The 13,052-nt window shown below is 38.6% G+C and overlaps 1 protein-coding gene across 2 annotated transcripts; it reads left to right on the forward strand.

The window, feature by feature from the left end:
• The first annotated feature begins 1,714 nt into the window (after positions 1-1,714).
• LOC118809049 (proton channel OTOP3-like) lies at positions 1,715-10,701 on the forward strand. 2 transcript variants are annotated; one of them, XM_036571983.1, is made up of 7 exons: positions 1,715-2,295; positions 3,098-3,234; positions 5,835-5,893; positions 6,171-6,298; positions 6,561-7,306; positions 8,609-8,788; positions 10,479-10,701. In XM_036571983.1, exons 1-7 carry the CDS (start codon positions 1,839-1,841, stop codon positions 10,647-10,649), a joined length of 1,878 nt encoding a protein of 625 aa, XP_036427876.1. In that variant the 5' UTR covers positions 1,715-1,838; the 3' UTR covers positions 10,650-10,701. The 2 variants fall into 2 exon arrangements, with proteins under 2 accessions (XP_036427876.1, XP_036427877.1); XM_036571984.1 differs by having other exon boundaries at positions 8,612-8,788.
• The last annotated feature ends 2,351 nt before the right edge of the window (positions 10,702-13,052 follow it).

A 13,052-nucleotide genomic window follows, 5' to 3' on the forward strand; every position in this document is an offset into this window, starting at 1 on the left:
ATGTATGTATATATGCATGTATGTTATAGAAGGTATATGATACTACATTCACTATTATAGAAGATGTGTTATATTACATTCTTGATTATAGAAGGTATTTTATATTATGCTACATTCACTATTATAGAAGGTCTATGATATTATATTACATTCGCTATTATATAAGGTATATTATATAACTTGCACTATTATAGAGGTTGTTATATTATAATACATTTACCATTATACTATTATACTACAGTCTCTAGTATAGAAGGTCTATTATATTATACTGCATGCTGTAGAAGTCTTGTTAGAGAACAACCCTTTTCAAGGACATGTACTTGGAGAACATGTGTATCTTCTCTCAGCATATTTTCTGAGCCTATTTTTGAATTAGAAATGTCATACTGAAAACTCATTACCAGAATTTGAAGGAGTTACAAAAATCACAAGTGCTAAAAAAATATGATTATTTTTGTATTTTCCTCTGGGTTAATTTAGGTGTCAAGGTCAATGCTGATACGATGAAATAACATAAAAAAAAAAACACAAACCTCATGCAGAAATGCAGACATTAAACATTTACTTGTTGATAAGATGGCCTTTGCTGTGCTGGTGTGGTGAAGTCACAGTCCACTACAGGGTGGAACCTCAGGTCCTCATAAATGTACAATGTTTAGTAGAAGTTCATATCCTAGAGAACACACCTCTGCACAGTTTAATGCACAGTTAGAGTTTATTTACTGAATTTAACATATTGACATGAAGAGAGTGGGGGAGAGAGAGAGAAAGAAGGAAAGAAGGGAGAGAGAGAGAGAGAGAGAGAGAGAGAGCGAGCTGTTATCCACATTGGTGACTGGTGCAGGCTGTAATAAATGCACAGCCTAAAGTCACACAGTTCACAAACACATACAGACACATTCAGCAAACATCTCAAAACTATTCCTCACAGAACAGACTCAGTTTGATAACACCTGCCTTCTTTTCAAAGTTCTTGAGTAGATTTTGATTTTCACTGTTACTTTTCAGCTTTGTGTCAATCTTTTGGTGTCTTTTTTGATATAAAGAGCAGGATTTAAAACATTATTTGACAGTTCTCTTTACCAAACTATTGTTAAAAGCACATTCAGTTGTCCTAATAAACATATGAATAAGTGTAACACACTAAGTCATTGCAAACTGATAAAGAAATCAGGCATATTCATTTAAAAAAAAACGTTTGGAAAGCTGGGAGTGCACAAAATTTGGGTGGACAGTATCTGTAACTCTGTATATCATTCTGAAATCACTGCTGGGTTGCTGTGAAAGACAGCTGGCTTTTCAATATTCTGTGAAACAAATAAACAAACATACAAACAAAAAACTCCCAGCAACGTCATGTAAAAATGAACTGTGACTGTTTTTGATACATAAAACCACACAAACATTATACGTAAACCTCAAGGGGAAAAAAATGAAATGCTAAAAAAGTGGACATTGAGAAGCTGCATGTCCCCAAATTGAAAGTCAGTGTAAAAGCACACCTGCACAATAGCTGGTAGTTGGCCTTAACTGAACCAGGGCCTTTAAGGCAAAAACAGAGTCACATAAATCAGGTCATTGTAAGTTTGTATGTGAATATTTACCTGCTTCAAGCACACCCAAATCTACCTGAGCACAAACAGACACGCCCACTACTGTCACGGTCACTCAGGACCAGAGTGAGTCACCACACAAGTTACTGCATGCCTCTCCTAAGAGAAACAGAGCAGCAGAAGGAGTAAGTGGTGAAAGGTACATAGACAGGTAGGTAGATAGAAAGGAAGAATTAAAGAAAGGATTAAAACAAAGAGAAAGAAAGAAGGAAAGAAAGAAGAATGGAGGCAAGAAGTGGAGAAAGTGAAGGAATGAAGCTGAATAAACTGAAAGACTGTGAGAAAGGTATAGACCGTTTGGATGTTGTGGTCAGTGATGAAGACCACAAGAAGGCTGGTGGTTGTGTGGATGATGTAGATGATGATGAAGACTGTGAGAAGACTGATGGTCATTTGGACGTTGTGGGTGGTGATCAGGACTCTGTGCTGCTCTGGGTTCCCACTGGCCGTAGACTCATCTCAGGGCTTCTGGGGCTGAATGTGGTGCTGCTGGGCGCCGCCCTGGTGGCCGGTGATGCTTTTCACCCTGCAGGCTTACAGCACCAGGAGCCTGAGGTGTTCCTTCTGCTGCTGATGGGGCTGAGCCTGGTGTGGATGCTGTGGTACCTGCTATGGGCACGCAAACAGCCTGGATTACCCCCTCACACTGACCACCATGCAGGGGGCCCCACTGTCACCGGTAAGCCACATGAAACTTATATTTAAAGCCAACATTTGAGGACACTTTGATTTAAAATGTGCTAGAAAGTACTAGACGGAAGACAGTTTGATGATGATGAAGCAAATGATTAGCGCATAGCACATCTTTACTGTTAAAAAGGGCAGGTTTTAACAAAGGGTTTGACAATTTCAGCTCTTTCTGCCCAAAGAGAGTTTAAACTGCTGAAACGATAAAAAATGTAAAATGCATGCAAAATAGTAATTCAATGCAAACTAATGCACATTTGCCATTTGCTCTAACGAAAAGCTGGGTGTGCCCAAAAAAATTATGGGAGTTACCCTCTACATTATATTGTACATTAACTTAATTAAGAATGGACATAACTAGAAATGGTCCAAAATTACTTGGGTAAAAGCACCTACAATAAAAGTATTTTTTTTTGCCTTCTCCTGTAAGTTTATCACTTTGGACATAAAGGGTTTTGTTCTATCAGCAACAATGTTACAAACAAACAAAAAAAAGGAAATAGAAACTTTACAGGAAAGAACAAAAACATTCTTTACTTTTAATGTAAGTTAAGGTAAAGAGATTTCCAAGTAATTTTGGAGCATTTCTATTGGTCCATTCATTGTGAACTTTTCAGACTATGTAAAGGGCAGCTGCTGTGCTGACATGATGTACAAAAAAAAATGGAAAAAAATAGCGATACATGTTTATTTTGGACAGTGACAATATATCCCCTGCTTTCTTCTCTGATCCAGGGTTGTGTGCATGTGTATGTATGTGTGTATGTATGTGTGTGTGTGTGTGTGTGCCACAGTGGTGTTAATGCTCTTTGCAGGCTTCAGTTTACTGCTCTGTGTGTTTATGATGACTCACAATATTCTGATGAAGGAGTGTCGGCCATCTGCTAAAGTTCTTTTACCGTTCATCCAGACCCCCTTCCTCAGCCTGCAGGTCAGCAGTTTTAACAATAATCTATGCATGGTATCATCTAATCATTATCTGACCATAATATAACCGTAGCATCACCTAATCATAATCTAACCATAATCTAACTGTAGCATCAGCTAATCATAATCTAACCACAATCTAACTGTAGTATCACCTAATCGTAATCTAACCACAATATAACCATATGATTTAATCATCATCTAATCATAATCTAGCCATAATCAAACCATAATATCATTTAATCATCTAATCATAATCTAACCATAATATCATTTAATCATCTAATCATAATCTAGCCATAATCTAACCATAATATCATTTAATCACAATCTAACCATAGTATCACCTAATCGTAATCTAACCATAATATGATATATAGTATGATAGTCTGACCGTTGCGTCATCTAAACATATTCTAACCATAATTTAACCAAGTTGAACTGTAACTATAACCTAACAAAATCAAACAGACAAAGGCAAGAAGAACATGCTATTGGACAAACTGCAGTTAATGAATGAACGCTAGAACGAGACAGTTACTGATTTTATTGCCACAGTTATCATATAAATTAGTAAAGTAGGTAAATAACTATCTGGCTGGAGGATTTTAAAATACAAACAAGACATCTATTTATCTAGATAATGAAACAGTTTGGCTTCCAATGAATTATTACCTTGATTCTGTAAAGTGAACGGAAATGGAAAATGAATCTCAGCTGTGCCTCACACTGTCTCACTGAACTGTCTCACTGCACTGTCTGACTGAACCAGCACAGCTTTAGTTTCTTTAAGAGATTAGTGGTAGTTTCTGAATAATGGAGATCACAGTTAAACCTCAGTACAGTATGACTACATTGTACTATTGATGTGAAACGTCTTTACTGTTCTTTCAGATTAGATTAGATGCGATAACTATTCTTTTTGACAGAGGACACTTAACTTGGCGTTTCCTTAGATGCATATATAGAATGATCTATATGGATCACTTTACCGATTGGTTCAAAGTCAGAGAGGAAAACACACTTTGGACTATTAACTGACTTGGACTTCAGACTAAAATCATTTTGCTTTGAATGAACTTATGTCTTAATTATGTTTATTTTTTATAAAGCAATGATTAAACATCGCATTCTGTCATTACCATATCAATCATACCATTACAGAAATGTTACAGTAGTGACAATTTTAACTAATTTTGAGCAGAACTCAAAAATGCTAGCCAGTACATGACAAGCAAATATAGCTTTGAATGGCTGTACACACATAAAATGATAATATTTTTATTAAAACACAAAAAAAGTTTCTTTAATTGCAGAAATCATGTGTTTCGGGAGTGACAATTCTTAATGTTCCTGTTACGGGACGGCGGGGAGGCGGACCCAAGTGCAGAAATGGAAACAGATAGAAAGAGGGATAAATGCATTTATTGGGGCACTGGATTGTGAGTTTGAAAACGTTATAACTGAGGTGACCCTGAACCAGGCTCGACCAGGCTGACACCTAAAAGGAAGGGGGAAATGAAAAAGCAGGAAACGTCAAACAAAAGAAACACAGCGTGCTCAAACAAAGGTTGAACTAGAAAGGTGAAATAAAAGAGAAAACAAAATACACCTCCCCTGTAAAAATGAAGGGAAGGTAGACTTTGTTTGAGGTGTTTGCTCTTTAGTTTTGGGGCAATTTCTTTCCTTTTCTCAGCCCTCTTTTCTTTTCTTTTCTCAGCCCTCTTTTCTTTGCTTTTCTTTTATTTTCTTTTCTTTAACGACACTAAGTACCGTACCGGTCACCCCTCTACAAAGGTGTGAAAAACACCACTCTTTGCCACGGCCTTAAGTAGAGGAGTCCGCAGGTGTGTCGCGTTGGGCCTAATCAGCCCGCGGACTTCTGGGAATTGCAGTTCCCTGAAGTTATGGCCCCATGCCGCTGTCGCCCTCTGCTGGCAGCAGGTGGGGCCGGCTGAACCCTTACAGTTCCACACTGATTTTCAGACATTGGGACACATTTACGTTAAAAGAATGGGATCTATCTTCTCACCATGTGGCCATGAGGGACAGGGATGCAGTCTTACTTCCTGCTCTAAAATGCAGGGGTGTGGCTAAAATTAGGCTCCACCTACAGACCACAACTCTTTGTGTAGGACAGGATTTATTTACTTGCAATAAATCGAAATCTTTCTACTTCTCTTTAAAAAATCAGAAAGACCTTAAAAAAACAACATTAAAACAAACAATCAAAAAATATGCAAGTATTATTTTCACAAGTGTAAATTTAGGGGTTAGAGTTTGGGACACCGCCCAACAGAACGTACCCTGTTTTCATATGATGAATATGTATTACTATCTCTATTAATGCCTTATGTTTAAATGGATCATAATATAATCCTTGTAAATATACTGAATTGTTTTGAATAGTTTCTGAATAGTTTTTTATTGTTTTTTTGCTGTGAAACCACAGTTTGAACTAATTTAGTAGAATGGTCCATAAAGCAGATAAACTCATATTAAAAACATATTAAATATTAAACAGTGCAATTCAGCAACCAAGCAGCAGGGATAGAACAAGAAAAGAAGAAATAAAACATTGATCTTGATCTTCTCTTCCTACAGACCTATCTGCTGTGGGCTCACTCCAAAGACTGCATCCACAAACACAGGATCCTCACCAGGTACCTCTGTCCACTCTGAATGGCCCTCTGTCTTCACTGTGATTTTAGAAATAAACTGACAGATCACCACACCCAGATTAAGCCTAAGACTAGACTAAAAGAATTCCCAATGATGTTCACCGTTGCCACTGCAATAGGACTAAGCTTAAGCCATATCTGGGAAGCCGGCCTGAAGTGTTGGTAAGATCCTGATGAGATGGCCTGGACTGTCTATGCTAAATCATCAGTTTAATTCACGCAACTATGCCAACAAATGGTGTATGTATGTATGTTTCAGGTCAGGACTGATGGTGATTTTGTGCACAGATATCTTGTTATGGTTGAGTGCAGTAACAGAAGATTCTGTTCACATGGAGATCGAGATGGAGAGAGAGTACAAGCAGCACATCTTCAGAGCAGAGTTAGGTACATTGCTCCCTCTGCAAAGGCTTTTGATTATTAACTCACTTTTTGTGATTTTTTTGTGAAAACCCTCTCGTAGCTCCACCTTGCCGTCTCTACAGTTAGACAGTGTAGTCAGTCTGTTGATGTACAGTTTGTATTAGCCATCCTCTAGTCCAGGCATGTCAAACTCAAAGGATTCAAGTTGATTACTGCAATGTAAATTTGTAAACTGTAAATTTTATTTACAGTTAAATATTTATTTACTGTGTGTTTATTTTTTTAGATCTGGACGACGGCAACGCCACAGGCTGCCACTGTGGCAGACAGCCAGCGTGCTCCGCTCTGCGGAAAGGCTACGAGGTCCTGTACCCCTTTAACATGGAGTTCAGCCTGCTGGCAGGCTGCATGCTCTACGTCATGTGGAAGAACGTGGGACGTCACACGACTGGCACTCACTCTGGTCATTCCCAAAAAATCACCCTGCGTATTGTGCGCTATGGAGGCGTCCTGCTTGGTCCTGTGCTGGGTTTACTGGTGCTGATCTCCGGGGTGGTCATTTTCGTACTGTACCAGGTGTGGGTGGGGCAGCGAGGGAGGCGCATCAAGGCCTTCCTGCTGTTCTACGGATTCCACCTGGGCGTGATGCCGCTCATGGCTCTTTGCTCACTGGCAGGAACGGTGGTGTACCGCCGCAAAGAGAGACTACAGGGAAGGGGGCGGGGCAAGAAAGAGGAGGGAGGGTCTGCTAAAAACCCAACTCGCAGTCTGGATGTACTCCTGCTGGTGGGGTCCGGCCTGGGCCAGCTGTCCCTCTCTTACTTCTCTCTGGTGGCCGCTCTGGCTCTCGGACCCAGAGGCCTTCTGGGGAGTCTAGATCTGTCATATTCACTGCTCAGCCTGCTGGAGCTGGTGCTGCAGAACGTGTTTATCATCCAGGGACTGCAAGAGCACACACACGCAAGCTTGCACACACACTCTGATCAAAAGAGAGCAGAGAAGGAAACACCAGAAGGAAGTGTTGGCTTTAAGGTCAGTTTCACTTCTTAGTAACACTTTATTTGAAGGCTAACTTGCACAGGGTGTCTCTATGTAGGTATGTAGGTAATTTAATGCTAGCATTTATTTTATACACTCTTGAAAAAAGGGTTCTTTAGTAAAAGGGATGGTTCTGCTTAAATGGCTCTTTGCACAAGGAAATAATCCTTTCGGATTGATGGAGAATGTCTTGTGTATGGTTCTATATAGCACCAAAAAAGGGTTCTTCTGTTGTTATGATGTCAAGCTTGTAACAATAGAAGAACCATTTTGGGTGATTCTACATAGAACCATATATAGAGACTCTATATAGAACCATATACAACACATTCTGCATCAACCTGAAGAATGATTTCACCATGGAAAGAACCAATTAAGCCTGAAATGGTTCTATATAGAACACATGGTTCTAACTAAAACATTCCCTTTACTAAAGAACTCCTGAAGAACCATCTTTTTTAAGAGTGTACTTTTGAATGGAGCTGTATGCCTTTATTTGATAGATTTTTAATGAAGCTTTGTAGAAATATTTAAACGGAGCCCATGAACATCATGAAACCAACAGTAACCTGTGTGTAACACAGCTCTTCTATAGAACTTTCTATAGGCTTTAACAGTATAGACCAAAACATATCCCTGCTGAAAAAAAAAAAAACGGAAACCGTTAAGTGTTTCTGTTGTTTCATGATGGTTTTGTCATGTGGTTTTGCTTTTTAATGGCTTGATATCACAGTGTAAAGGATCTAATGGTGTAACAGGTGAACAATGACTGATTCTAAATGTATTTGATAGTTTCCTAATGAGATCTACAGGTGTTAAAGTGGTTTATTGCTTTAATGTTTGTGCTGAACACTCTAAAAAATGGTTATTCAAGGATTGTTTAGCAAAGAAAATGGCTCTATATAGAACCATTAGCACTCAAAGAACCTTTTGCATGATTAAAGTGTTCTTTACATCATGAAAGAGTTCTTGAGACTGATGGAAAATGTGCATAAACGCACTGTTAGAAATAAAGGTTCTGTGCAGGTACTTTTTTGTTCATCAAGGTACAAACAATGTAAATGTAAAGGGTTCTATATAGCACCCAAAAGGGTTTTTCTATTGTTACAAGCCTGACATTATTACAATAGAAGAACCCTTTTTGGTTCTTTGAGTATTCATAGTACATAAAACCATTTCCTTTACTAAAGAACCCATGAAGAACCATCTTTTTAAGAGTATATTCTTCCGTATTGTGCTGATAGTCCTGCATCAATGACAGGAATGTAGTGATCTGGTTTATGTCCTGTTGTAAAGCAGGTGGAGAGGAGAGCGGAGGGTGGAGGAGTTGTGGAGGAGGCTGAGGGAAAAGCATTCTTACAAGGCAGCAGTGATGCTCCAGTGCCCCCTACAGGCAAACCAGGACATGACACTCACCGCTGGAGCAGGAGAGTGATTCAGGAGATCTGCGCCTTCCTCATCTTGTCCAACATCATGGTAAGAATATGATGAAGAGCAGAGAGGGAGGTGTTACTGAGAGAAAGGGGGAGATCTTTTGCATCAGGGACACAAACACAGGTGAAATTAACACAGCAAACACCTGGTTAGATAAATGAATTGGAACTTGAAAACTTTTACTGAAAAAAAAAATCAAAACAATTGATATCTGTAAGTTTGCTTTTTTACTGTGCAGATCCAGCATATTTTATTTATGTACAACCAACAGACACATGTATGTCACTGCGGTCAGAACAAAACCTCATATCTCCAAAATTATAACTTTACAGGAGAAGGAAAAAATCCTTTACTTTTAATGTAAGTCAATGGAACCAGACTTTTGTCCATGTCATTTTGGGGATTTCTTTTGGTCCATTCATCATGAAATTCACACACAATGTAAAGGGCAAAAGGCATTTTCAAAAATGGAGATAGGAGGTTTTGTTCCGACAGCCGTGATATGCACAGTTGTATGCAAAGGTTCGAACACCCTGGTCAGTTGACATGTTTTGTTGATTTGCCAAATGTAAATAAGTGAATACATCCTCTACAGAGAACACACCTCTGCACTTTTAATGCACAACTGATATTTATTTGCTGAATTTAACATATTATTATAATTTAACATACACATAAAAGACACAAAATGTGGCCTGTGCAAAAGTTTTGGCGCATTTAATATGTTATGTTTTTTCAGGGTCAAATTAAACCATTACAAACCATTACATTAAACCATTACAAACATGAATGGTTTTAAACAATCTCAGGTGCATATATATATATATATAATATATATATATATATATATATATATATATATATATATATATTCTCTTAATTCCAAATATCCATATACTGGACATTTTTTTCCAGGTATCATAGCTCTATGAAAGAACAGAACTCAGTCTTTGTATTGGTTGATCATTTACTGGAATGTTTTCTTTTTATCTTATCATAAACAAAAACAAATATGGCAGCTGGTGAGATAAACACTGTCTGCCTCCAAAACCAAATCCAGCACTGTTTCTGATTGACCTTGTATTTACTTCAGAAACGTGTTTGTAAGTATTTCCTTCTAGAAGGTCCTTCTTGTGAAAAATGAAAAAGGAAATAATAGATATATATTTCTGTTTGCACAAGTTTTTTTTTAATGTTTCAATTTCAATGTTTAATGGGTAAATTACAGCTTGATTAGTATAGTAGACTCATGCATTACAAAACTTAATCATTCAGGATTTTGGTTTACTTTATTAAGAGTAGAATCTTATGTTTATGAAGAAGTGTCAGTAGATAATATTCTATGAATCTTTGGGCAATATTGTTTTTTTAGGGATTTCAAGTAGGTTTTCTGTATATCGTCGCTGTCCAAAGAAAAACCAGTATCACCAAAAAAGTAACTTCACAGGAGACGGCAAAAACGTTCAGTGTAAGTTAATGGAAAGAGATTTTATTCTAAGCAATTTTGGAGCATTTGTATTGGTCCAATTGTCACAAATTTTCATACAATGTAAAGGACAGCTGCTGAGCTCAAATGATGCAGAGAAGTAAAAATTGCAAAAAATGGAGATACATGTTTTAATTGGACAGCGACGATATGTTTATACAGCAACACCGACTGCCTATCAGGTCTGATGGGAGCTGTGTGTGTGTGTGTGTGTTTGTGTGTGTGTGTGTGTGTGTTTGTGTGCAGTTATGGGTGATTCCAGCCTTCGGTGCCCACCCGCAGTTTGAGAGTGGAGTGGGGAAGCAGTTTTATGGTTTCTCCGTGTGGTTCGTGTTTGTGAATCTGGGCCAGCCGCTCACCGTCTTCTACAGGATGCACTCTGTAGGAGCTCTGATGGAGCTGCTCATCTCTGCATGAAAAAAACAGACTGTTTCAACCCTATATACAATAAAAACTTTGTACTGTTTAACCCTGAGTGTGCTTTTGTTAAATTAAGGCTTATTTTTCAGCAACTACTGTGAATCTATTACGGAAGTTATGTAATTTTGAAAAGGTTTAAAGCATTAGTGCCCAGTCCTGGTCCTAAAGATCTACCATCCTGAAGAGTTTAGATCCAACACATCTGCCTCTAATACTCAGATGCCTCTGAAAGCTGTCATCACCTGGATTGAGTGTATCAAATAAGGCTTGTAGCTGAGCTCTAGGGCTGTTCTTTTTGGTTTTATGAGTTGGATGAAGACTGATCAGTCTGTTATGATGGGTTGCTCACTCGTCAAGTGTATTTCTACTTACTAATCAATTGATGACTGATGGGATAATAAAGATCCAAGTCTGCAGAATATGATTCACATTTACACGTTACATATAGACAAACTACCTGTCATGTCAGTGCAAGGATTCCTATGTAGACAATATTTATCATTGATTATTTCTTATTTATTACGTTGGTTTGATATTTCTTCTTATTATTTTATCCTTTTTTTTTGCTATCATTTTGATGGGTCGTAGGATTTTGAGCTAGAACCACAAAACTTTGCATAACCATAGAGACTACAAAGGAATAGTGTGCTTGTGCTGTTGAACTAATTTCATGTTTGGTTCCTTACAGTGTTTGTATAATCAGTCTTTTTCCCCTCACAGGACATGATATGCAAAATGTTGAGAAAGCTTAAATGTAACTGCCACAAATGATGTCACAAACATACATATGACATACATTACATACTAGCACACATATATGTACACACATATGTTAGCTACCATCTCAGATACCACAGCAACAGCCAAGATCACTTTAGCAACCACTTGGGATACCACAGCAATGGGCTAGCAACACCTTAGGAACCAACTTGGATACTAGGGGTGCGGGAAAAAATCGATTCTTAGATGCATCGCGATGCAGACGTGGACGATTCTGAATCGATTCACAAACGTCAAAAATCGATTTTCTAAATGTTTAATTTATAACGTAATGTTGACGGAATGCAAAGGGTGGAACTTGGAAGTGGGTAAGTGCAGCGCCCGGACAGTCTGTGGCGGCACATAACAAAAACACAACTGGATGAAGAAATCCGACCGGCTCCCTCTGCATTAAAGCCAGGTTAGGTCAGGAGTCACAACACAAATGTTAAGAAGAGACATTTTGTCCTTTCAACAAAAATCAAAACACCTTGGGATTCGCAACATTTTATGTCCAGTATGTGCTGATGTCCTAGTTTAGGCTAATAAATATATACAAAAACGCAGATTTACTCTACTCTGCTTAGCTTTAGCTCAGCTATAGCCGCTTTCCTCCCATCTCCGCCAGAAAACTTTTCCTCAAAAGTTGAATAGTTTCTTGTAAAATATCTCTCAGCGTTCGGCTGTTTTGCGAGGCTGAAGTTGCTTTTCACTCGGCAGCTTCTTGCTGAACTTTCCCATTCCACCTTAAATTCTGACTGAGGCGCCGAATGTAAATGCGGCACCATTTAAGGTGGAACGGGAAAATTTGAAAGAGAAGCAACTTCATCTTCGCAACTTTTTAGTTAGTGTTTGACTGTCTCTAGTTGCAGATTTAACGTACCAGCAAACTGCCCTGCTTATAAATGCGAATAAATCCATTCATCTCCAAATGTTCGTCTGTCTTTCTCTTTTCCTTTTTCGTTTGCTACTAGCTCGGCGAAACCTCGTTGCTACGTGAGAAATGCCAGGTTCTCAGTCATTGCGAAACAGGGCTTAGCAATGGCCCATCAACACTCTTAGTGTTGGAAGAGAAATTGAGTTTCTTTCTTTAGTTCAGTTGCAGATCGAGATGAGTGTTATTGCAAGGGGTAGCTCTAGAGCAAGACCACCTCCGACCACTGGGGGAGACGCAGTGCAACTCCCGACTGCAATCAAGCACAACGGCCTACACCTGGATGTAGGGCTACTTAAGGCCTGAGGCAGAGACTCATGTTGCTGAGTCTTTGTTTCAGAGTTCTGGCAAACAGACCAGCCTGGCAAACAGGTAATTTCAGGTAGAAGCTCTGGAGTGTTTCTCTCGAGCTTCTTTCTCTCTGTCACTTCTCGAGCCTATCCTCTTTCTTGAGTTGTGTCTTTCTTCCTTTAAAAGCTGGCCCTAAGAAAAGAAAAAGGAAGGTCCTGTGTGTTTTGTGTTAATTTTTCCAAACTTTCTGAAATATCTCCTTTCTTTGAAGATGCTGTATTGCATTTCTTTGTTTTAGCCTTTGTTTCCAGCTTTTTTTTTCTCTGTCTCTGTTTAAAACCCCTCAACAGTGTTTTCATCATCATGGTGGTGGTGGCACAGTGGTTAAATACCCATCTCAGATTTTTGAGCTTGTG

Source organism: Colossoma macropomum, unplaced genomic scaffold (genome assembly GCF_904425465.1).
Source record: "Colossoma macropomum unplaced genomic scaffold, Colossoma_macropomum, whole genome shotgun sequence".
NCBI lineage: Eukaryota > Metazoa > Chordata > Actinopteri > Characiformes > Serrasalmidae > Colossoma > Colossoma macropomum.

Bases quoted from the DNA above. Each gene is read 5' to 3' on its own strand.
- LOC118809049 (XM_036571983.1), top strand. From the start codon at position 1,839: ATGGAGGCAAGAAGTGGAGAAAGTGAAGGAATGAAGCTGAATAAACTG. The intron at 2,296-3,097 runs GTAAGCCACATG...TGTGTGCCACAG, and splicing joins AGGGGGCCCCACTGTCACCG to TGGTGTTAATGCTCTTTGCA. The intron at 8,789-10,478 runs GTAAGAATATGA...GTTTGTGTGCAG, and splicing joins TCATCTTGTCCAACATCATG to TTATGGGTGATTCCAGCCTT.